The sequence below is a fragment of the Mobula hypostoma genome, chromosome 22, assembly GCF_963921235.1.
Source record: "Mobula hypostoma chromosome 22, sMobHyp1.1, whole genome shotgun sequence".
Taxonomy (NCBI): Eukaryota; Metazoa; Chordata; class Chondrichthyes; order Myliobatiformes; family Myliobatidae; genus Mobula; species Mobula hypostoma.
Window position 1 is genome coordinate 46,520,154 of NC_086118.1, and position 24,861 is coordinate 46,545,014.

Here is a 24,861-nt window from a genome sequence, read left to right on the forward strand (position 1 = left end):
CATTTCCAAAGCCTCCACATCCTTCCTGTAATGAGGTGACATTGAGCTGAACGCAATACCCTAAATTTCCATGTAGGCCTCATTAACCAGCTGAGAATCCACAGGAAAATCAACAAGTCACCCTTGAGCCCAGGGGCCTGCATAGGAACTGGGAAGGTAAACCCCCATTTGATCAATCAACATTCAAACATTCAAAGTAAATTTCCTATCAAATTACATACATGAGTCTATGTACAACCCTGAGGGTCCCTTTCTTGTCAGCATTCACAATAAGTACAAAGAAACACAACCAAACCAACAGAAATCTACACACAAAGACAGACAAGCAACCAATGTGAAAAAGACATCAAACTGTGCAAATACAAACAGAAAAAAACAAATAATAATAATGGATGAACAAGTAGTAAGTAATATTGAGAAAGGAGGTTGTAGAGTCCTTGGAAGTGAGTCCATAGTTGTGAGCAACACACACAAAATGCTGGAGGAACTCAGCAGGCTAGGCAGCATCTATGGAAAGGAATAAACAAGTTGACATTTCAGACTGAGTGGGTCTGAAAGTTGTGGCATCAGTTCGACCTCAGTGTTGGGGTGAGTGAAGTTATCGACTCACCCCAGTACTGATGGGCCTGATAGGTGAGGGGTAATAACTGTTCTTGAACCTGGTGGTGTGGGTCCTGAGGCTCCTGTACCTTCTCCTTCCTGATGACAGCAGTAAGAAGAGAGCATGCTCTCCCCCCCCCCACCCCGTGGTGCGCATCCTTGATGATGGATGCTGCAACAGTGCTCCTTGTAGATGTGCTCAGTGGTGAGGAGAGCTCTACCTGTGATGGACTGGGCTGTGTCCACTACATTTTGTAGGATTTTCCATTCAATGGCATTGATGTTTCCAATCCATGTCCATTTAGGAACTTAGTGCAAAAAAAAGAGCAAACCAGTGTGTTCATTAGTTCATGAATACTGCATTTCCCTTGTTAATAGGTTCCACAGATACAGAAGTGAATAACTTCACTGGCATGGGAAAAGAAGATTCTAGAATCTATTATTGACAGGATCCCTTTCAACCATGCACAGTGCATCCTGAATCTGGACTTCAGTGCACTTTTGCAATTCAGATTTGATTGGTTGTATTTCTTCAGGAGCTGGCGATGCAGGAAGCATGTGTCATGTCAACCTCATTCCAGTGGGATTTTGTTTTAATAATGGAAGATGAATATTTACCCAGGGAGTTCAATCACATTCAGGTATCCAGGTAATTTGTTTCTTAGATATTGGATGTTTCCTATTTAATTGTGCAGACTGGCTTCTCACCAGGATTGTTCTGAATATTTTTGAATAGTCAGTCAATGTGTCTCCCAGGAAAGCATCACATGGCGCTTTATAATCAACTGTGCATCGGAACTGAAGCACTGCGCTGCAGACAGATAGCAAAATTAGTAATGTATTTGCCAGGATGATTGGGCATTGTGAGGTAGAGGAGTCTTGTTTAGTAATTTTGCATCTGCAGAAGATTTGATTTTGAAAATATTCCCAAACACATACGGGGGGCAGGGGTGGGGGAAGTAAAATAATTCTGCTATTAACATAGCAAACTTTATGGCTGGGAAAAGAAAATTGACAACATCAGAATCAGCTTTAGTATCACTGACATGTGATATGAAATTTGCTGTTTTGCAGCAGTACCGTGTAATACATAAAATATTATGCTACAATAATAAGTATATATAAAAATAAATAAGTAGCGCGAAAAGGGAGCATAGCGAGGTGGGGTTCATGAATACTATTTTCCCTCCTTAATGGGTTCCACAGACACAAAAGTGACTAACTCAATTTGGTATGGAAACGAAGCTTCTAGAGTCTATTATTCCTGACGAAGGGTCTCGGCCTGAAACGTCGACTGCACCTCTTCCTACAGATGCTGCCTGGCCTGCTGCGTTCACCAGCAACTTTGATGTGTGTTGCTTGAATTTCCAGCATCTGCAGAATTCCTGTTGTTTAGAGTCTATTATTGACAGGATTCCTTTAAATCGAAATGTGGGTGCGATTGCTGACATACGATTAATTGGGGTTTAATCCTCGGACACGCTTTAAAAAAGTCTGCCTGAAAAATCAGGTCAGATCTCAGTGTTGTTTTATTACAAGTCCACGATTTTTAAAATCTATATTTTTTTTAATGAACCGAGTCACGACAGTGCTCTCTGGAGAGGTTTGTGGCTCATTAAACAGGATTTTATAAAAATGTGGAATTGCCAAAGCAATGTTCAGAGACGGGGGGGGGGGGTGGGAACAACATGCGTCTCTGAAATTGCCCTCAGCACTGGCTGCTTGCTGTAACTGGCCTTTGACACTGGGAGGCGGGGATAGCTCCCGCGTTAAATGGGGCTTAGCTCGCAGAAGGGTGGTGGATGAGACAACACAGACGGGAGGCGTAGAGCTACGGCACAGGCAACTTGATGTCATTTTATCTTCGTGGATTTCTTCCTGCTTGACCGCGATCACGCACCAGCACAACTTGCCTGCTGTTTGAGAGAGCTCCGGCACCTGTAGGCGTTCTCTGCTGCGAGAGAGGGTTTTTTTTGTGTGTTGTTGTGAGAGCTTTTTCTTTAAAAAAAAAATGAGTGCTACGTTCAGCAATTTGGTGGCAACGGTATTTCTGCTTCTGGCTTTGAGGGTGGAACAGATTGCCGAGGCATGTAGCTGTGCTCCAATTCATCCGCAGCAAGCTTTCTGTAATGCAGATGTAGGTGAGTATAGACATCTCCGCACACTTCACTCCATTCCGGGGCTCCATATAAACCGTGAATTCATTGTGCGCAGTTACCGTGGCCCACAAAAGTAACCGCAGCCGAATGTCTGAAAGGAAAGTTTAAAGAGTCGCGTTGTTGCACGTTTGGGCTCTGTTTGCAGACGATCTCTCCAGATACTATATATATATTTTTTCTCTCTAAGCAGCTTGGAACATGACGGGTTAATCTCAAGCGTTGTCTGTAAAACAAAATTAAAATGTGTTTACTTGAAAGGGGAGGAGGACCTGTACGTTGTGCAGTACAGTCGCCAGTCTGAAGTTTCATGAAAATGATGCTTTGAAATCACCAACGTTAAACGTGACCTGTTTATCCTTTTGATGTGCTCATCGGTGGAGTTTTGTACGTGACTCTTGTGGGTTTTGCTTTGGCTCACTGGGCTGTGTGCTGTGTCACATTAGACGCATATCGTGGTCAGTTTTTTTTGGATCTATGAGTCTATGAACTACATTTGTACAAAATGAAGCCATTTTCTTTTTTTTGGAAATGTTATAGGAACATTTTAGCATTCTTTAATTATACACATCTCGTGAACAGAATATGACAAATTATACTTTAAAATCTATGAATGTGGAGAGATATGGGAAGTACTGCATTTTGACAAGCTTTTTATAAATTGCCTTAAATTAGACCATATCTTTTTTTTCTGGACTTTAAAGATGACAATCGAAGGTTTGATTGCATATCAAGATCCTTTCCATAGTTCTTTACAGAGAATCTGGAACATAAAATGTACAGGTTATGTATGGTAAATAGAGGCAGATTTTCAGGATGTCCATTTGATTCTGAATTAACCCATTATAAATTAATGGAAAAAGTAACTATATAACTTGTGTCTTGACTGAACTAATATACACTGAGGGCTGGTACTTTGACTCCGACATCATGTCCAGTACACGTACACATTCTTTGAGTTATAGCTTTGTGAACTTAATTATATTCATACTTGTGAAAGCACGGACTCAGTAGCATTACCAAGCACACAGCGAAGCCAGTGCAATTTCCTGCGACAGGAATTTGTGCTTAGAATCAAATGCATCAAACTTAATGCCAGAATTTATTATATTTCCACGGTATGAATTACATTTAAATGTGCATTATATATTTATCAGAAATAGTAGATCATTTATATCAAATAATTGTTTGGCACCTTAGGGTCATTAAGAATACAGTACTGTACTCTCTCCTAAGGGTGACAATGATAGTGACAGGCCCAGTCTACTGCTGAGCAGTGTGACCATATTGTTCTGCTCTGTGCCATGAGCTGTTCCATATTCCAACTTTTCTGTGTGTGTGTATATGTGCTGGGAGGAGGGGTGGTGTGAGTACGGCTTATGAGCACTTTGCTGGGATGCTCCGCCCCAACCTCCCTTTCCAAGTTTCGAGATTGTTTAATGTCATTTCCAGTACACAAGGATTAAGGAAAACAAAATATTTGTTACACTGGATCTAGTTCAGCCCAAAATAAAGAACACAATAACAAAATACGCACAATAAGGTAACTTGCATACATTGATTATATGTCCATAAAGCGATGCTAGGTACAGGAGTGACTGTATGTAAGGTGACTGACAGGATGTGATAAAGTAGTGGTGATAGGGGGATGTGGAGGGGTGGGTTAGTGGGCAGAGGTATTGATCAGCCTTACTGCTTGGGGAAAGTAACGGTTTACAAGTCTGGTAGTAGCCTCCTCCCTGGAGGGAGTGGGACAAAAAGTCCCTGAGCAGGATGGGTAGAGTCCTTCATGACTAATGTAAAACCAGGTAAAGGAAGCCTGATGGTTTTAATTGCAGGAAAGGTCTATCAGTAAGAATTACAGCAGGGGTGATGTGCTATTAATTCACAAGGGCAACAATTCGATGTTAAAGCCCATGAGGACTGCTGAGAGTCTGATTTGTATCTCTCCTGTTTCGATTCTTGGGAACGTGTTCTTTCCCAGAGTCATGGAGCCAGGTCTGAAAACCTGCTGCAGAACTCTCATTCTTGCCTTGTGTCTGTTAGAATTAATATCTTCCCTCTAAATCAGGGGTCCCCAATCTGGGGTCCACGGGGCTCCTTGCTTAATGGTCCAGAGCACAGAAAGGTTGGGAACCCCTGCTCCAAAGCCTCTCCCTGTAAGCTCAGGGGAGAGGCAGGAAGGTGGGGTTGAGAGGGATAATAAATCAGCCATGATGGAATTGCCTAATTCTGCTCCTGTGTCCTGAAGTCTTGTGGTTAAAGACCGCCTGGTTTTACCAACTGGAGAAGCCATGATTGAGTGCACAGTGTTTGCAGACTTCATTTGCATCAGGTCTGGGGCCAGGGGTTCCCAACCTTTTTTATGCCGCCACATAACTGAGGGGTCTGTGATCCCCACGTTGGGAGCCCCCGTAGGCAGTCCGTTGTGTTTAAATAGGAGCCTATCTAATGAAATTCTGACCACACCAATGGGTTCAAGTTCAGAGTAAATTTATTATCAAAGTATTTATATGTCACCATATACTACCCTGAGATTCATTTTCTTGCCAGCATTTGCAGTAAGTACAAAAAAAAACCCCACAGTAGAATCAATGAAAACTGCACACTGAAGTGGAGTGGGTGTGGTTGCTGGTAGGTGATGGCTGTCAAGGGCAGGGAAATAAAATTAAATGTCATTCCAGAGGCGTTAGTGGCAACATCATAAGTGTTGATTTAATTTTTTTTTTGATCGCATGCACCGAAACGGACAGTGAAACGCGTCAAAAGTGAAAAAATCAAAAAATGGTGAAAAGCGCAGGCAGCTTTGGATGTAGCTGACGACCAGAAGCTGAGTCTGTATTCCATCAAAGGATCACAGTCTAAGAGCCTGTTTCCTGCAGCTGATCTGGAATCAATTGTTTTAAACAGATCATAAAGAAATTCAGTACAGAGCACAGACCAAATTAATCTGCTTTATGGCTTCTCAGGATCTCTTGGCTGCTTTCCATTGTTGCATTAACATTACATCGTTGAAGTTTAAAAAAAATCAGCTTCCATAGTTGCTCCATAAATGGGCAATAATTTCACATCTGGACAGATTTTTTTATTTTGGTGTATAAACTAGGCAGTATGGTGTTGCTGGGACGTTTGGGCATTGAAATGTTAAGAGCTGATTGTGATTAAGTTCCACTGTCTAACTGAATATCTCCTAAAATGCTGGAGTGTTCCTGATTTTTAAATAAGGGTTTGAATGAGCTATACTTGACAATAACTAATTTTCCTTTCCTGGTCTTTTGCACGTGATCAATACTTAAGCAGTTTTGTCTGTAGTTTCAAGAGATAGGGAGGTGACTGTTAAAGAATAATTTATGGTTTTGTTCATTTTTATACACTTGCTATCAACCCAAGTCTCAGTCTCCCTTACAAACACAAAGGATTCTGCAGATGCTGGAAATCTATAAAATGCTGGAGGCACTAATCTATGGAGTGGATTAAACAGTCAACGTTTAGGGGAGAGACCCTTCATCAGGACTGGAAAGTTCTCACTTCTTCCCCCTTCCTGATGAACTGGAAATTACCAACCGTTTATTCATGTTAGTCTCTATTGCCAGGTGGTTTTTGTAAATGACTTTCTCTAAAACAGGCTCTCAAAATGATTGGTTACTCTGAAGTAAAACTTCAATTTACAAATCTTAACCCCATCCTAGAAAGGAACGGCGCTAAAAATAGTTCTAAAAGATCGCAGTGTAGTCTCCCAGATGAATAGCAAATAATAAAATCTTTTCTTCTCCCTCTGGGAACATTTGGTCAACAAATATTTATCAAACTATCATAGCTCGCATGGACTAAATGAAATAAAAAGGTCTCTGAGCCTTTCCTGCTTTAACTGATGAGGAAAGGCGAAAGAATCTACGTCCTGTTTATCCAACTAAAAAAAAATCTGTTTAGAGGTGGTTAAAGAAAATCTCATGATGTTTGTTTTACGTATGAGCATGTTGATTTATGTGCCAGACTCTGCATTTGACTTTATATATAGTTTCCACAAGTTGGTTTAATGTCTGTCATTTAACAACTACAAAAACTACTTTGTCAAGTGACAATTTAAATTCCTTCTGTAACCACTTAAATCTGTGAGGTTTTTCAGTAATTTTCCTTTAGCGAGGACTGACTTTGCCGAACAAATGCAGAATGGTAATAGAAGGCTACCTGGAAATGCAGTCTAATAATTATAAATGGAACTAATTTGCTAATATTATTTTGTGACTGTATGTGCCAGATGGTAACTATATGTGCTGTGTTTTGCACCTTGGCCTCAGAGGAATGATGTTTCATTTAGCTGTATACATGTGTGTGGTTGAATGACAATGAACCGGAACTTGATAGACAATTGGCACAGAAGTACACTGTATTGGTAAATGGTAGTTACAGCATACATTATGCTAGCCTTCAAAAGTCAACCCTTCGGTTTCATAATCGGATGTGTAAACTTTGCCCAGTATTTCATACAGGGTCTTGAAGGGAAGATTTGCATATAGATTGGCATGAACAAAATAATATCGTCCACCTGTCTCCCCTTTTTAATTAGTCTCCTATTTAGAGTGACTTTTATTGATATTTACTGTGAGGCACCACAGTAGCATGGCAGTCTGCACGATGCTATCACAGCTAAGGTCAAAGTTCAGAGTTCAGTTCTGGCATCCTTTGTACATTCTTTCCTGTGTGTGTGTGGGTTTCCTCCGGGAGCTCAGGTTTCCTCCCACATTCCAAAGACGTACCAGTTAATTGGCTAGGGTTGAATTGCTGGGTAGCTGGGCGGTATGGCTCAAAGAGCCAGTGTAACAAAACCAAGTCTGCCACAACTAATTTCTTCCTCCTTTCCACCACCCCCCCCCCCACTCCCCCAGTAGCCCTATAATTCAAGATTCAAGATTCAAAAAACTTTATTGTCATTCTAACCATACATCAGCTCTGCAGGGCAGAATGAGACAGCGTTTCTCAGGGGCAGTGAAATCATAACATAACAAATGCAACACTAAATAATAAACATAACAATAAATGGAACAATTATGTAATAAATAACAACAATTCTCATTATCCCTGCTTCCCTGCCTGGCAGGGCTGACATTCTGCTTGTCAGGAGCCCATGCTAGGCTAACACACAACATGGACTGTTCTATTTGTACTAGCACACATCCAGGACTTTAGCTTGACATGTCCAGCCAGGCAGAAGGGCCTATTCACAAGACAAAGGAGCAGAAGTAGGCCATTCGGCCCATCAAGTCTGCTCCGCAGCTCCCCCATCAGCTAAACTATTCACCCATCTAGTTCCAATTTCTGGCTTTTTCCCCATATCCCTTGATATCCTGACTAATTAGATACCTGTCAATCTCCTCCTTAAACACCCTCAATGATTGGGCCTCCACGGCTGTATGTGGCAACGAATTCCACAAATCCACTATTCTGTGCTGTGTCTCTAAATAAAATTTACTGTTTATGTTAACATAATATGGGATTGTTGACTAACCTTGGTTGACCTGCTAATGATGATTTTATTAGGCAATATGAATGGTTTCATTTAATATCAGAGAAATGTGTAGTGTACATCTTGACATTCTTATTCTTCACAGACATCCACAAAAACAGAAGAGTGCCCCCAAAGAATGGGTGACAGTATAAATGTTAGAGCCCCAAAGCCTCCCCACCCTTCCCTCCTACGCAGAAGCAGCAGCAAAGCAACGACCCTCCCCTCCCCGCCCAATTCTGCAAAAGGCATCAGAACCCTCCCTCCACCCACCAAGCAGGCAATGGCAAAGCCCTCAAGAAAGACCATGATCTGCAGTACAACAAAAACTAATCATTCACCCAACAATTTGACATACCACAGGCTCTCTCTCTCTCCCGAATAAAGGGAGAGAAAGAGGTGTCCCCTTTCCACATTGAACTTGCTTTGCATGAAGTTGGAGGATCTTTATGTTGGTGAAGCCCTGTGTCTACATTTACATCCTATGCCATGGGTAAAATGGGTTAGACCGGCGCTCCCAAAGATTCCTTTAATGTATATGCACTTCCAGACTTACCAGCTCCTCATATATAATTGTCCACAATTATTCAATGTTTTAACTCCTTAAATGCCAATTATTTTGTTTGACCTTTTAAATCCTGAAGCTGTTAAATTTCCTTCAGCTGATGACATGTGGAAACATTTTTCTTTTGCTCCAACTTTTCAAAAGCTTGCTTAATTAGTAATCTTCACTGACGTGATGGTCCTACATTTCATCTGCTCAACCATCTTCAGCAATCAAGCGTCTGTCTACTCCAGCATCCTTACTGAGCACCTCCATCTCCATTCTGAATGCCTACAGCCTCACAAATCTAATAGTGTTCTTCGCAACACTCACAACATGCTGGAGGAACTCAGCAGGTCAGGCAGCATTCGTGGAAACGATCAGTTGACGTTTCGGGCTGGAACCCTTCGTCAGGATGTCAACTGATGGTTTCCACGGACGCTGCCCGACCTGCTGAGTTCCTCCAGCATGTTGTCAGTGTTGCTTTGATCCCAGCATCTGCAGAGTATTTTGTGTTTATAATAGTGTGCTTCTACCTGTGCCTATAGACTTTGTCCTATCCCCACGGATATGTGAGCTGTGGTTTGGATATGCCTGGGTCTTTTTTTTAAAAAAAAGGTCTGCTTTCAATTTTCCTTGCCTGCAGTTTGTATTACCTGTCTGAATTCCAATTTCCCATACCATCTAGTCTTGTACCATATACTTTGTTAATGCTGGTCGTATTGCATATGGGCACATCGTCTTTGGCAACTGTTCTAAGTCAGTTCTTTTTCAGGCGCATTTGTGGGTCCATATCTCATGGCTGATATCAATCCAGTGTCCATTTCCTACTCTATCCAATTTGTCCAGTTAGGATTCTTAACGCCAATAACCTACAATTAATTTGATGTTGCAAGTGATGGCACATTTGTAAACCTGACCCATCAGAATGATCCTTCCTCAATCCACAGGCTTTCCATCTTAACTGTGCTGTGAGCAAATTTCATTCCATTAAGCTATCCTTATTATTTTACATTGGTTTGATGAGCCAATAGCCATAAATATTTATTTTTGGGAACTGGTTTAACCATTTGATTTAAGATGGCATGAGACGCTCAGAAGCTGATAAGTGGCAGCGCAAAGGGGCTCAACCACTCCAAGGGGGAGTTTTCCCAGAAGATGTTCAGCTGCTGGTTTCTGCTTCTGTGCCCTGATGGCGTGGACTTGCAGAATGAAATGGAAAACCAGAATTATAGGTCTTGTGCTGAGTATCGCCAGCCCTCCATCTTGACATTGGGATAATGCTGGGAACACAGCAGCTCGTTCGGGTCTGAGGTTCTGGATGACTTAGCACGTTATTTCTGGGCAGGTGGCATGGAAGCAGTCACCTCAGCCCACCTGACCTTTCTCTGACCCTTTCTCTTTTCCTCACCTGCCAGTCGCCTCCGTCTGGTGCCCCCTCTCCTTCCCTTTCTCCCATGGTCCACTCTCCTCTCCTATCGGATTCCTTCTTCAGCCCTTTACCTTTTCCACCTGTTGCCTCCCAGCTTCTCACTTCAACATCCCTTCCCTCCCCACCCGCTTTCTTTACCCCCACCCCCACTTGACTTCACCTATCCCCTGAAAGCCAGTCATCTGCCAGCTTGGTCTCCACCCCCTCCCCAGCTTATTCTGGTCATTTCTTCCCCCTTCTTTTCCAGTCCTGATGAAGGGTCGTGACTCAAAATGTTGACTGTTTATTCCTCTCTCTAGATGCTGTCTGAACTGCTGAGTTCCTCCATTTTTGTGTCTGTCTGTCTGTCTGTCTCTGTATTTTCAGCGTCTGCAGAGTCTTTAGTGTTTACTTCAGCTCATTGAGTCCATACCAACAACCAGCCCTACACGCATCTCCTAATCACTCATTGACACATTAAGGACAGGTTACAATGGTCAATTACCTGAATCACATGTCTTCGGAAGGAAGCCCTTACAGTTACAGGGGAAACACGCCTAATGCACACATGCAGATCACCTGGAGATTGGTAGTGAACCCCAGCTGCTGGAGACATGAGGTAGTAGTTCATTCAGCAACACAACTGTGCCACTACGAGGAAACACAATACTGTTGCTGCCCAGGCCATTGTGCCAATGGATGAAGACTACGGTGTACACCATGCAAGTGAACTATAAATGGGGATGAATTTTCTTGTGCTATTAAACTACACAGTGTTGTGCCATTTAATGCCTGCTGGTGAGCAAATAAGCACATTTATGACTAGGAAACCTGGTTCTCTGCTGATTAATCCACAGTTTTAATTTTACTCAGTAATAGGTTGAAAATGATGCCTTAGTTTTAAAACTGCGTCAAGGACTGTTTTTGGGATTAGTCCACAGTTTTAAAAATTATTAACAATAGTTTGGAAAGTTCTTTTAATTTCATATTGGGTCTAATAAATCTCCTAATGGGAAATGGGACAATAACTTTCTCCTTTTTAATGCACGAGATTTTTAATTCCTTGGAACATTGGAGAATGAGGGGTAACCTTATAAAAGTTTTTTTTTTAAATTGAGAGGCATAGATTGTGATGGATATTCATTGTCCAGGGCCGGGGCCTTTTTTTTTTGTCAAGCTCAGCTTTCTAAACAAAACAGCTGACACTTCTGGCGGTCTAAGCTTCCAACCAATATTCTTTGTTTAGTTTCTCATTGTAAACAGAAACCAGTCGTTAGTTCTTAATGTAAATGTCAAGCAGTAATCAGTTTGAAGTTAAAAGGGCAGCTTTGCAAACAAGCACCATCTATAGAGCAGACTTGCTGGCCCACGTCATCTGGGATTATTGCTCAAGAGATGCAGGGTAAGGCAATGGGGTATGTTAATTGGGCTTGTTAATAAAAGGGGCCTGTTCTGTTTGGCTGCCAGCAACAAGTAGTGTTCCGCAGGAACCACTTCTCCAATGATATGGATGCCAGAATTGATGGCTTTGTGGCCAAATTCCCAGATGATCAGTGGAAGGACAGATAGTGTTGAGGAAGCAGGGTGTCTGCACAAGGACTTGGACAGATTGGGAGAATGGTCAAAGAAGTGACAAATGGAATACAGCGTAGGCAAGTGTATGGTCTGCACTTTGAAGGAATAAAAGTATGAATTATTTTCTAAATAGGGAGAAAAATTCAAAACTCAGAGTGCAAGGGGACTTGGGAGTCCTCTTGCAGGGTTCCCCAAAGGTTAACTTGCAGGTTGAGTCAGTGTTAAGGAAGGTAAATACAATCTGAGCATTCATTTCAAGAGGGCTAGAATTTAAGAGCAAGGGTGTGATGCTGAGGCTTTATCAGGCATTGGTCAGGTGACACTTGGAGCATTGGGAGCAGTTTTCGGCCCCTTAGCTCGGAAAAGATGTGCTGGCATTGGAGAGGGTCCAGAGGAGGTTCACGAGTACGATTGTGGGAATGAAAGGGTTAATGTATGAGAAGTGTTTGATAGCTCTGGGCCTGTACTCACTGGGGTTTCGAAGAATGAGGAGGATCTCATTGAAACCTATCAAATATCAAAAGGCCTAGATAAAGTGGATGTGAAGAGGATGTTTCCTATAGCTGATGAGTCTAGGACCAGAGGGTGTAGTCACAGAGTAGGGAAACATCCATTTAGAACAGGGATAACAAGGAATTTCTTTAGCCAGAGGGTGGTGAATCTGTGGAATTCATTGCCTTGGATGTCATGGACGTCAGTTCATCGAGTACATTTAAAGCAGAAATTCACAGGTTCTTGGTCAGAATCAGGTTTATTATCACCGGCATGTGTTGTGAAATTTGTTAACTTGGCAGCAGCAGTTCAATGCAATACATAATATAGAAGAGAAAAACAAAAATATAATAATAAATAAGTAGTCAATTACAGTATATGTATATTGAATAGATGTAAAAAACAGAAATAATATATAGTAAAAAGTGAGGTATTGTTCAATGTCCATTTAGGAATTGGATGGCAGAAGGGAAGAAGTTGTTCCTGAATCATTGAGTGTGTGCCTTCAGGCTTCTGTACCTCCTACCTGATGGTTAATCGGGGTGTCAACGATGACAGGGAGAAGGCAGGAGAATGGGGCTGAGAGGGAAAATAAATCAGCCATGGCCAAGCAGAGAAAGTTTGGATAGGCACAAGGATGGTAGGGTTATGGAGGGCTATGGTCCTGGTGCTGGCCGTTGCGAATAGATAGCTTAAGTGGTTTCTGCTTGGACTAGATGGTTCAAGGGCCTGTTTCTGTGCTGTACTTTTCTATGACTCTATGACTAGCTAAGTTATTTAATCCACAAAACAACGCTAGCTAAGTTATTTAATTCAAGTAAGCTTATAGACCAGGTTATTAATACCACTTAGCATATTAAATACCTGATCTGTTAATAATTGGAAGATCTGTGTGCTCAGAGTCAGCTTTACAGCATTAATTGTAGGTACCTAGGAACTATCCCCGGAAGCTTTAAGACAATTTGTGTTAAAAGATAATCTGGGAAAATATTGTGTATTTGAAGTCAGCCAAGTGGCAGGGAAAGAGTATAAATGTAGAGAGCAGTCAGACTTGTTAGGAATGATCCAGCAACAGATGACAGAAACACAGGGTGAACTAGAATCCATTTCAGTGATGGGCAACTGGTTCATCTGTGGTTCATGGGCATGTCCTTTTAGCTTTTAGAAATTGTACCTCTGTTTTTGTAAATTCTTTGTGTTTTACAAATGGTATGTAATTTGGAAATCTTTTATAAGATAGAAACCCTCTGAGTTTTAAATGTCTTTTTAGAATATTGTTTGAATGTGTATCACTGAAAATAAAGTGTTTTAGCTGGAAGTGCTGTATCTGCTCCTTGTGGGAGGGGGACACCACTCGAATAGTGGGTACAGGTCCACAATCTCTTATCCGAAATCCTTGGGGCCAGTTGCATTTCGGAATTCAGAATTTTTTGGATTTCAGAACCCCCCTCCCACCCCTGATACCAAAAAACACATATGCTCAAGTCCCTTATTTAACCTGTCTTAGTGCGGTGGACTTTAAGACCCAGCAGCACACCAAACTTATGCACATCCTCCCGTATACATTAAATCATCTCTAGATTACTTATAATACCTAATATAATGTAAGTGTTATTTAAATAATTGTTATACTGTATTGTTTAGGGAATAATGACAAGAAGAAATTTTATTTCCAACAAAAACATTCAATAAAACATAAAATATACAGCTTCAAACGAACTGAATCAAACACATGGTAAATGACTTATTGGAATAAATGTAGAACGTCACTGTCATTGTCACTATAAAACTTCAGTAACTTGTGTTTCTGTTTATTTAAATCATATACAGTGGTAGTTCCAACACTATTTTCTTCAGTAAGACACCGCACAGACACACCACGATCAAGCCTCTGCAATAACTCTGCTTTCTGCATTATTGATAATGAAACAGATGCTTCCTTCTCTTTTTCTCATTGTTACCTATAGGGGTATCTGCAGCTCTCTTTGACATTTTCACAGTGAAATTAAACACAAAGTCAACAGTGAACACAAAATACCAGTGAACAGCAAATGCACATGTAACCAATATGAGCGTTGAGCCACAACTGATGTCTGGCGGCCTCTGCTAGTGCTGCCACGTCACACCTGAGTGACGTCAGCTGTTGGCGAAAAAAGACCTTCGGTTTTTGGAGCTTTTTGGATTTCAGAATTTCAGATAAAGGAATGTGCACCTGTATTGGCTGCTAAATTTATGGAGGATAAACAGGGCAGTGAAATAGTCTTTGAAGATTGGTTTGTTACAGTACCCGTACCTATCAATATCGGGTATGGCTTAAGGTCTTTATTTGAGTTTAGAAATTTGCTGTGGGCAAACCGGGTACTGTCACAAGATGCGATGGGTTGTAACCTGAGGGACAATTCTTTACGCAGAGGGTAATAAAGAATGAGCTGCCAGAAGAAGTGGTTGGGGCAGGTACTACTGTATCACTTAAGAAGCACTTGGACAGGTACGTGGAGAGCCAGGACTTCAAGGGATATCCGCTGAATGCAGGAAATTAGGACTAGCTGGGTGGGCACCACGGTCAACGTGGACTGTATCCTTTGCTCTATGATTCTGACTCTGAATGGGACTAGCTTAGGTGCTCTTGATTGGCTGGGAAGTCAGACTAACTTAGCTTGGCTGGGCATCGTGGTCAGCGTGAATTGAATTTCTGCTTCTTTGCTGTATTATTTATGACTCTGTTTCCCATTAACGCATTGAAGAGTGGCTATTGTTCCTAAGCAGCATGCCTCAGCAACCTGATACATTCCCAACCCATGGTTCCCGCAGAAGTTACAATCCCAGAGAGGGATGCTGCATCATCGCTGAGGTTGAAAGGCTTGGGACACTTCAGGGAATTGAGAAATTTGGAATGGGTACAACAGGTCATAGTTTTTTTTCAAGTATCCATGTACCAAATGGCTCCTTCCCCTGGTTTGTTGAATGCCATTGGTGTACTCAGAGGACTTCCCACTCCTGTTTGGTAGTGGAAAGGACTCAGTGGATAATATCAAAATGGTAGAGCAAACTATATGTATATAATATATTCCTGTTTTAGTGATGGCTGTGTGTGGTCTAAATCTCGCCAGGATCACATGGACTTGATTTAAGTGAAAGGTTTGGGGGGAGGGGGTTCTTGCTTTGTGTGCAGCTTACACTGTTTGCTCAGGATAAAGGTTAAAGATGAAAAGATAGAGAACTTTATCTGTCATATGAAATGGGTTGGGAGCCGCCCGCAAGTGTCGCCATGCTTCCAGTGCCAAATAGCATGCTCAAAATTTGCACTAACCGCCATGTTGCCCAATCATATTGCCTATGATCCAATGGGATTACAATGAGAGTCCTTGCCCTGACAACCTGAATGAGTTACTATAGGCTGGTTTCTGCTTTATCCAGACTAATGCTTGAACCCTCAATCAGAATGAGATGAAGAGTCATTTCCAGTAGTCAATATAACTTACGATGCTTTTTAAACACAAAACCATGTTATTTCAAATTATTGTTTTCAATTTTGAATCATCAATAATGCTGCAATCTGCCATTCAAATAAGTTGGTTTGCAGTTGATAAATTTTTATGATTTTTTTTTACATTTAAGTTCATAAAACCCAGATCACTGCAGAATAATTCCTTGTGAATTATGGGAATGTTGATGGGTACCTGATGTCACCTGCGACTCTATACCAAGTGGGCAGAGGGCGCTTGGCTTAAAGTTTAGAACATGTGGTTTCTATATCTGAGTGGACTCTGTTATTTAGAGGTGACTAAAAGGTATCCATGTTAATATCATTCAAGCCTTTATTAATAATGTAAAGGGCGTTTGACATGGATCAATTCTGCTGGTTCCATAGTGGTTCCACTGGTTTGGGCTTTCTCTGTGTGTGCCTGTGTGAAGATTAGCTTTCTTTGTCACATGTATACCAAACCGTACATTGAAATGTGTTGTTTTTGTCAGCAATGTACTGGGAGCAGCCCACAAGTGTTGCTATATCTTCAGTGTCGATGTCACACGCCCACATCTTTCTCACCCTAGCTTGTACATTTTTTTTTGGAACGTGGGAGGAAACCAGAACACACGGAGGAAATCCACACGTCATGGGGAGAACGTTGAAACTCTTACAGACAGCCGTAAGACCATAAGATACAGGAGCAGAAGTCGGCCATTCGGCCCATCGAGTCTGCTCCACGGCAATTGAACTCTGGTCGGTGGTGCTGGAAAGATATACTAACACTCAGTACGGAGGCACGCTAGCGTAGTGGTTAGCAGAATGCTTTACAGTACAGGTGACCCGGGTTCAATTCCCGTTGCTGCCTGTAAGGAGGTTGTACATTCTCCCTGTGACTGCGTGGGTTTCCTCCAGAGAGCTCCAGTTTTCTCCCACAGTCCAAAGACGTACCAGTTGGTAGGTTAATTGGTCATTGTAAATTGTCCTGTGGTTGCTGGGCAGCATGGCACGAAGGGCCAAAAAGGCCTATTCTGCGCTGAATCTCAATAAATAAATATTATTCTATTATGGATTTATTGAGTATGCCTGCAAGAAAATTAATCTCGGGGGTTTTATATGGTGACATATATGTACTTAATAATAAATTTACTTTGAATTTTGAACTGACAGCAATGGAGATTGAACTCTGATCTGTGGCCCTGTAAAAGGTAGCAGCACTATGCTATTTTACCATTCCTGTCTTTCTCTATTTTGCTGTCTGTGTGACTTGGGTTGATTTGACAATCTGCTGCCTAAAGAATATATTAGTGCAGTCATCTCAAAGTAGGACGATAGGAATGTACAATTTCAGACTTGACCCCAAAAAGTAAAATCATTTCATTGATTTCACGGTCTGAGGAGACATTTAAAACGAAGGTTTATTCATCCACACCTAACATTGTGTTTCAGTTACTGAGGTTAATTTGTATCAGATGCAGAGGTCACTTATGGGTGTTGAAAATTAACTGTCAGTTCCAACAATGTAGTCTTTCAGCGATGATCTGAAGCGTGCATCTGGTATTATATTGTTGGGAGCCAGTTTCACAAAGGTAAATGGTGCTTGCCTTCACTCTGCTCCTGTTGGTAATTGTAACAGAGCAGCAGATTAAAGCCAACCATTTAAAATGTCATCTGTTACATCTGCTATATCTTATATCAGTTGGCTTTTGATTTTTTTTTTTTGCTGCCTGGCCTTGGGCAGAAATCCAACGTTTAAAATGAGCTGGAGTATGCGCCTCCAAAAAGAAAGGAGTTCATTATGTACAATTTTATAGCCAATATTATTAATTTTAAATATTGTAACAGATATCCTGCCCAACTATGATAGAACAACATCTTGAGGTGAATATACATTCAGTGGCTACTTTTATTAGATATTTCTTGTACCTAATAAAATGGCCACTGTGTGTGTGTGTGTGTGTGTGTGTGTGTGTGTGTGTGTTCGTGTTCATGGTCCTCTGCTGTTGTAGCCCATCCACTTCAAGGTTTGACATGTTTTGTGTTCAGAGATGCTCTTCTGCCCACCACTATTGTAACACATGATTATTTGAGTTAAATGCTGCCTCCCTGTCAACTTGAACCAGTCTGGCCATTTTCCCCTGCCCTCTCTCATTAACAAGGCATTTTCCCTCACAGAACTGCCACTTGATGTTTTTTTTTTGTTTTTTGCACCATTCTCTGTAAGCTCTAGAGACTGTTGTGCATGAAATCCTAGATCAACAGGTTCTAAGATATACAAACCACCCTGTCTGGCACCAACAATCATTCCATGATCACAGTCGCTTCGATCACATTTCTTCCCCATTCTGATGGTTTGGTCTGAACAACAATTGAACCTCTTGACCATTGAGTTGCAGCCACCTGATTGATTCATTAGATATTTGTATTAACGAGCAGGTGTACCTAATAAAGAGGCCATTGAGGGTATCTATCTGAGCTAAGGAGGGCTAGGAGGACTTAAAATACCAAAATGAAATGAATTTATTCACTCTCTTGCCCAGGTAAATATTAAAGTAGATTAAGATTAGATTAATTTGTCACTTGTATGTTGAAGCATATGTTGAAATGCATCAACAAGTCCATAGCATGAGGATGTGCTGGTGGCAGCCCACAAGTTCTGCCATGCTTCCAGCTCCAACATGGCGTATCCATGACCTACTAACTATAACCTGTACATCCTTTTTGAATGTGGGAGGAGGGAACTGGAACACCGTTGGGAAAACCGTGCAGTCACAGGGACATTGCACAAACTCGCTACAGACAGCAGTGAGAATTGAAGTCCAATCTACCAACCACTGGCGCTGTAAAGCATTATGGTAGCCATTACACTTAAAGATGCTGATGTATGTTCTGCAGGTTGGGAAATGGGTGACTTTGGAAGAGTTGCAACCATTTAAACTGGATCACAAAGTGTAGCTGGCAGGCAAGTGAGAGAGAAAAGCTTAGAGGGAAATGAAAATGGAAAGCGATTTCTATGAGATTTGGTATAGACTTGATAGGCCAAATGGCCTCATATCCTACTGTTATAAAATATGAGAAATTGCACTGGGCTACAACTGGTCAGTTCTAATGTAGAATTAAATATTGAAATGCTCCAGATACTTAATTGAATTTCCAGTTTATCAAAAACAATTCTGGATTATGACAAAGTCAAAAAAATAATTATGGGTGAAATTCTGATTCCCTTCGAGTTTGGGCATCTGTTCTCCTAAATCAAATTGGGAGCTGAGCTTCCAACTAATGTAGATAGGCTGTCTCAAACTTTAAATGAAAAATGTTGTAAAGCTTCAATTTTTGTCTGGCGTTGCTTTCTTTTTTTTTTGGTAACGCTCTCACCTGAAGGAATGTTACAAAGGTTGGTGCAAATGGGTTTTATAGTGATGTAGGTAAGAGATGCTTTTCGTCGGTTTAAGATGTATAGTTTGGAACAGACTAGATGGGCCGAAGGGTCTGTTTCTGCGCTGTAGCACCTTCCTTGTGACTCTGATTGTGCTTTTCTTAACCTGTAACATGCATGGTGAATTCAATGTCAATGGGATACAGAAAAAAAAAGTGAAGCAAAACTGGGTTAAGAACAAAAGAAAAAAATCAAAGAAATATTGCACATAACCTCCAACAACCAAGAACAGGGGTTCCAACCTTTTTAATGCCATGGGCCAATGCCATTAAGCAAGGCATCTGTGGACCCCAGGCTGGGAACCTCTGAAGTTAGAGTTGATGGAATGAAGCTCCAGAGATAATGAGTTAATTTCAACTTGCTGGCTGGTAGTATTTAACATAGTGTGTTCAAAAGAATCTGTAAAGTGAAGATAATTTAGTACACATGAACCATATAAATGCAGCAGCTTTATATTACTCGTGGGAGAGGGGCAATGCAATGCTACATTTAGCAAATCTAATAGAGGAAACTCGGCCGTGGAGGGTCCTCAGGCCCGCTGTGAAAGAAGGAGGGTTGATCCGCGGCAAGCAACCCCACCCCATTTAAAAAAAAAACCCCCAGAGCTACACAAATACCAACAATAGTTCCAAAGCCATCAACCCTGGGAGATGGGCTACCCCTGGGGACAACTTGAAAGACTGGCCCAGGCCAGAGGACTCTGGCGACCTGCTGTCGACAGTCTATGTCCAAGGATGGGCTTAAATAAGTAACTATGTGGAGCAGTGCCTTTCCACGACAACTCATAAACCCACTATCCCCACAAACCCTTTTGCATCTTTGTTACCCAGCTTTAATGTGGGAGAACACACCAGTCTCTACTGGTACATGTGCTGACTAAATCAAACTGGAGTTGTGCAAATGTAATACTATTGATTTGCAGAAATTATTTGCAATTCTTTCCTAAGTAGTACAGGACAGTACAAAAGTCTTGGGAATTCAGGCTATATTATACATGAATATCCCTTGCTGCCACCAGTTGGTAAATGTTGGAAATGGTGATGGTGGAGGGAGGGGTGTGGGACAGATGACAGAGGTGTGCCAGAGTCGGGGTGCGAGGATGGAGTAGCTCAGGTGCAGCATCACCTGGCCCTGAGACACCAGGCAAGGCCATTTGATTCCAAATGACGGGTTTATTGATCATTACGAAATGTCTCTCTGCTGCTTCCCTCCCTCTTCCCTTTTCCCAACCATGATTCCCCTCTGCCTGCCCCCTTCCCACTCTCGGTCCACAATAGAGACCCATATCAGAATCAGGTTTATCATCATCTGCATGTCATGAAATTGTTCTTTTTAATTTTACGGTGTCCTGGAACATGTAGAGATTAAAGAGGAGGAGGTGCTTGCTGCCTTGCAGCGAATAAAGGTAGATAAATCCCCCGGGCCTAACATGATATTTCCTCGGACCTTGAGAGAGACTAGTGTAGAAATTGCAGGGGCCCTGGCGGAAATATTTAAAATGTCCTTAGCCACGGGAATGGTGCCGGAGAATTGGAGGGTAGCTCATGTTGTTCCGTTGTTTAAAAAAGGCTCCAAAAGTAAACCAGGTAATTACAGGCCGGTGAGCCTGACATCAGTAGTAGGTAAATTATTGGAAGGCATTCTGAGAGATCGGATATAGCCAAGGGCTGTTTAGTCAGCATGGCTTTGTGTATAGTAGATCGTGTTTAATGAATCTTGTAGAGTTTTTTGAGGAGGTTACCAAGAAAGTAGACGAAGCAAAGGCTGTGGATGTTGTCTACATGGACTTTAGTAAGGCCTTTGACAAGGTCCCACATGGGAGGTTAGTTCAGAAGGTTCAGACACTAGGTATCCATGGAGAGGTTGTAAATTGGATTTGAAATCGGCTGTGTGGGAGAAAACAGAGAGTGGGAGTGAATGATTGCTTCTCAGACTGGAGGCCTGTGACTAGTGGTGTGCCTCAAGGATCTGTGCTGGGACCATTGTTGTTTGTTGTCTATATCAATAATCTAGATAATAATGTGGTAAATTGGATCTGCAAGTTTGCTGATGATACTAAGATTAGAGACGTTGTGGACAGTGAGGAAGGCTTTCAAAGCTTGCAGGGGGATCTGGACCAACTGGAGGGGTGGGCCAGAAAGTGGCAGATGGAATTTAATGCAGACGAGTGTGAGGTGTTGCATTTTGGAAGGACAGATCAAGGTAGGACATACACAGTAAACGGTAGGGCACTGAGGAGTGGGAAGGAATAAAGAGATCTGGGAGTTCAGATACATAATTCCCTGAAAGTGGCATCACAGGTAGACAGGGTTGTAAAGAAGGCTTTTGGCATCCTGGCTTTCATAAATCAAAGTATTGAGTATAGGAGTTGGGATGTTATGGGGAGGTTGTATAAGACGTTGGTGAGGCCAAATTTGAAGTATTGTGTACAGTTCTGGTCACCCAACTATAGGAAGGATATCAGTAAGATTGAAAGAGTGCAGAGAAGATTTACTAGAATGTTGTGGGGTCTGCAGGAGTTGGGTTACAGGGAAAGATTGGACAGGTTAGGACGTTATTCCTTGGAGCATAGAAGAATGAGGGGAGATGTGATAGAGGTTTACAAAATTATGAAGGGTATAGACAGAGTAAATGTGAAGAGGCCACTTAGATTAGGAGAGATAAATATGAGAGGGCATGGCTTTAGGGTGAAAGGGGAAAGGTTTAGGGGGAACGTTAGGGGAACATTCTGAGTGAAGAAGTTCCCACTAGAGTGGTGGGAGCGTGGATCGAGCTGCTATCTGACATGGTAAATACGGGCTCACTGTTAAGCTTTAAGAATACATTGGATTGGTACATGGATGGGAGAGGTCTGGAGGGTTATGGACTGGATGCAGGTCAATGGGACTAGCGGAATAATGTTTCGGCATAGCCTAGAAGGGCCGAATGGCCTGTTTTCTGCGCTGTAGTGTTCGATGGTTCTATGGTTCTACAGTACTGTGCAAAAAGTTTTAAGCAGCCTAGCTGTAAGGCTTTTGCACAATACAGTATATTTGCTTATGTGCAGTGGCATCCTGTTGGAATTCAGAGCTGTGGGTATGAATGAAGTTACTTAATAGTCATTGCAAATGATGTAATGCAGGTGAATAGTTTAAAATTAAGCTTTGGGGATTGGCCTTAAACCTGTTGCCGTTCTTCAACTATATCTGTCACAGTTGTGGAGGGGGAGAGAATAAGTAACTTTAAGTTCCTTGGCATGATTATGTCAGAGGTTCTGCTCTGGGACCAGCAGGCTTGCAAGAAAATGATCCTCAAGGTCGTATATGATGACATGTACGTACTTTGATAACAAATTAACTTTGACTTTGGTTTTGAATCAAGCAGCACATTGGTAGGACGTCCAGCCTCTGCCCATGTATCACTGTTAGTGGGGTGTTGGGGATGAGTAGGACATATCCAGTTACGCTGCCTTGAATTACACAAGAGATTACCCTTTTTGAAAGTTAGAACTGTGGTTGCTTTGCCTCTTGTTCAGATGCTCAGCAGATTGTTCCGCTCCTGTCTGTAAAACCAATTTAGACTGGGTAACCAGAGGTCACTGAAATCTACTAGCTGAGTTTTGACTTTGGTTTTCTTCAGTCTGATCCAGAGTGTCATGAAGAAGATTGTGAATGATTGCAGTGGTAAGCTAGCGAAGAGGATTTTGTGAAATAACTCCTTTGGGTGACACAAGTTCAGGACCTTAAGACACAGGAGCAGAATCAGGCCATTCAGCCCACTGAGTCTACTGTACTATTCCATCATCATTATCCCATGCAACACCATTCTCTCGCCTTCTCACTGTAACCTTTGACACTCGTGCTATGAAGAACTTATCAACCTCAGCTTTAAAGGTATCCAACTACAACCATCTGTGGCAATGAATTCCACAGATTCACCTCCATCTAGCAAAAGAAATTCCTCCTCATCTCTGTTCTAAAGTGATGTCCTTGTACTCTGAGGCCGTGCCTTCTGGTCCTAGGCTCCTCCAATATAAAGGAACGTCCTCTCCACATCCACACTGTCCAGGTCCTCCCCATGTAATGCGTGGGTTTCCCATGGGTGCTCTGGTTTGTTCCCACACTCTAAAGACACACCAGTTAGTAGATTAGTTGGTCATTGTAAATTGTCCTGTGATTAGGCGAGGTTAAATCGGGGACTGCTGGTGACACGGCTCAAAGGCCCTGTTAAAATAAGTATATATTTTATACTAAATAGAACTACATATATAGGAACAGTAGTGAAAACTTTTCAGAGTACCATCAATTAATGATCTATTTTAAAAATATTCTATTTAAGCATGTATTGGACAACCCTCACCGTTTAAGAATACTTTGTACTCCGTTGTAAATATCTCACTCCAACTTCTATGATCAATAGCCAACTGAATAGCAGAAGGTCCACAGTGGCTTCTCAGGAAGCTCTTTCTAGTGGGACGTAATGTTGGAAGCCTAGCACTCGGAATACCAAGACGTCCACGTTTGCATACCTCAAGGATTAGGCACAGCTTGGCATCGACTCATTAAGTAAGCACAGCACTTCTAGTGTTCCCTTTAGTAAGGATTTTTTAAAAACGTCTTGTTATCATTGTTCTGTGCGTAAACAGCAATATTTTACAAAATACAACAGACATGGAAAAGTCCAAGGCAATAATAAATATCTCAAACACATCCCAACAACTCCATCCTTTGGTTGCCAGGCTTCTACCCACTTATCGTGGCTTTTCCGATGCCTCTTTGTTACTTACTGATGCTCCGCTCTGCATGTTGGCTCTGCTCTTTCTAACCCATTGGCTGCAAGAAACCATGTTTACAGATTCATTGTCTACAGATCCACAGCTATAGGGCATGCTGTATCATTGCTGAATCTTTACCGAGTAGGTTCTAAGGAACTTGTGTTACCATCCAAGCAGCAGAACTGTGCTGACCACCTCTTCAGAGATGCTGCATCTGCCTGTCCACTGTAAACAGTGGAAAGGTATGGGGCAGCATAACTCTTGTCAAGATGTGACTTGAGCTATATTTCTTATTCCTGAAAGAGCCAGGACAACCCACGATGAGCAACTATTGCAGATACTGAAAACCGCATACTTATTCATATGTAAAATAATTTATTAGTAAATATGCAAATGGCAGAAATGTTGATGAATAAGTACAGTGCCCCGATGAGGGGTCTCAGCCTGATACGTGGACTCTGTTCCTTTTCCATAGATGCTGCCTGATCTGCTGAGTTCCTCCAGCATTTTGCGTGTACTATTCCAGATTTACAACATCTCCAGAAGCTCTTGTGTTTATGATCATATAAATTCCTTTTCCATTCATCTTTCTGATATCAAATGTAAAATGTCTCCCTGGATACATGGGCACATGATCTGAATGTATCAGAATCAGGTTTAATGTCACCAGCATATGTCGTGAAATTTGTTAACTGTGCAGCAGCAGTACAATACATTACATAATAACATGTTTATTAAATAATTAGTGCAAAAAAAAGTGTTCATGGGTTCAGTGTCCATTCAGAAATCTGATGGCAGAGGCTGTTCCTGATTCGTTGAGTGTGTGCCTTCAGGCTCCTGTACCACCTCCCTGATGGTAGCAATGAGACGAGGGCATGCCCCGGGTGATAGAGGTCCTTAATGATGGACACTGCCTTTTTGAGGC

At 41.8% G+C, this 24,861-nt stretch overlaps 1 protein-coding gene across 1 annotated transcript in view; it reads left to right on the forward strand.

Annotated features, from left to right (window-relative positions):
* Nucleotides 1-2,372: 2,372 nt before the first annotated feature.
* Nucleotides 2,373-24,861, forward strand: part of timp2a (TIMP metallopeptidase inhibitor 2a) — an 81,933-nt gene continuing 59,444 nt past the window's right edge. Inside the window, exon 1 of the mRNA XM_063074550.1 lies at nt 2,373-2,741. Within this exon, the coding sequence (XP_062930620.1) occupies nt 2,612-2,741 (130 nt within the window). The 5' untranslated portion in view covers nt 2,373-2,611. The remainder of the gene's footprint in view (nt 2,742-24,861) is intronic.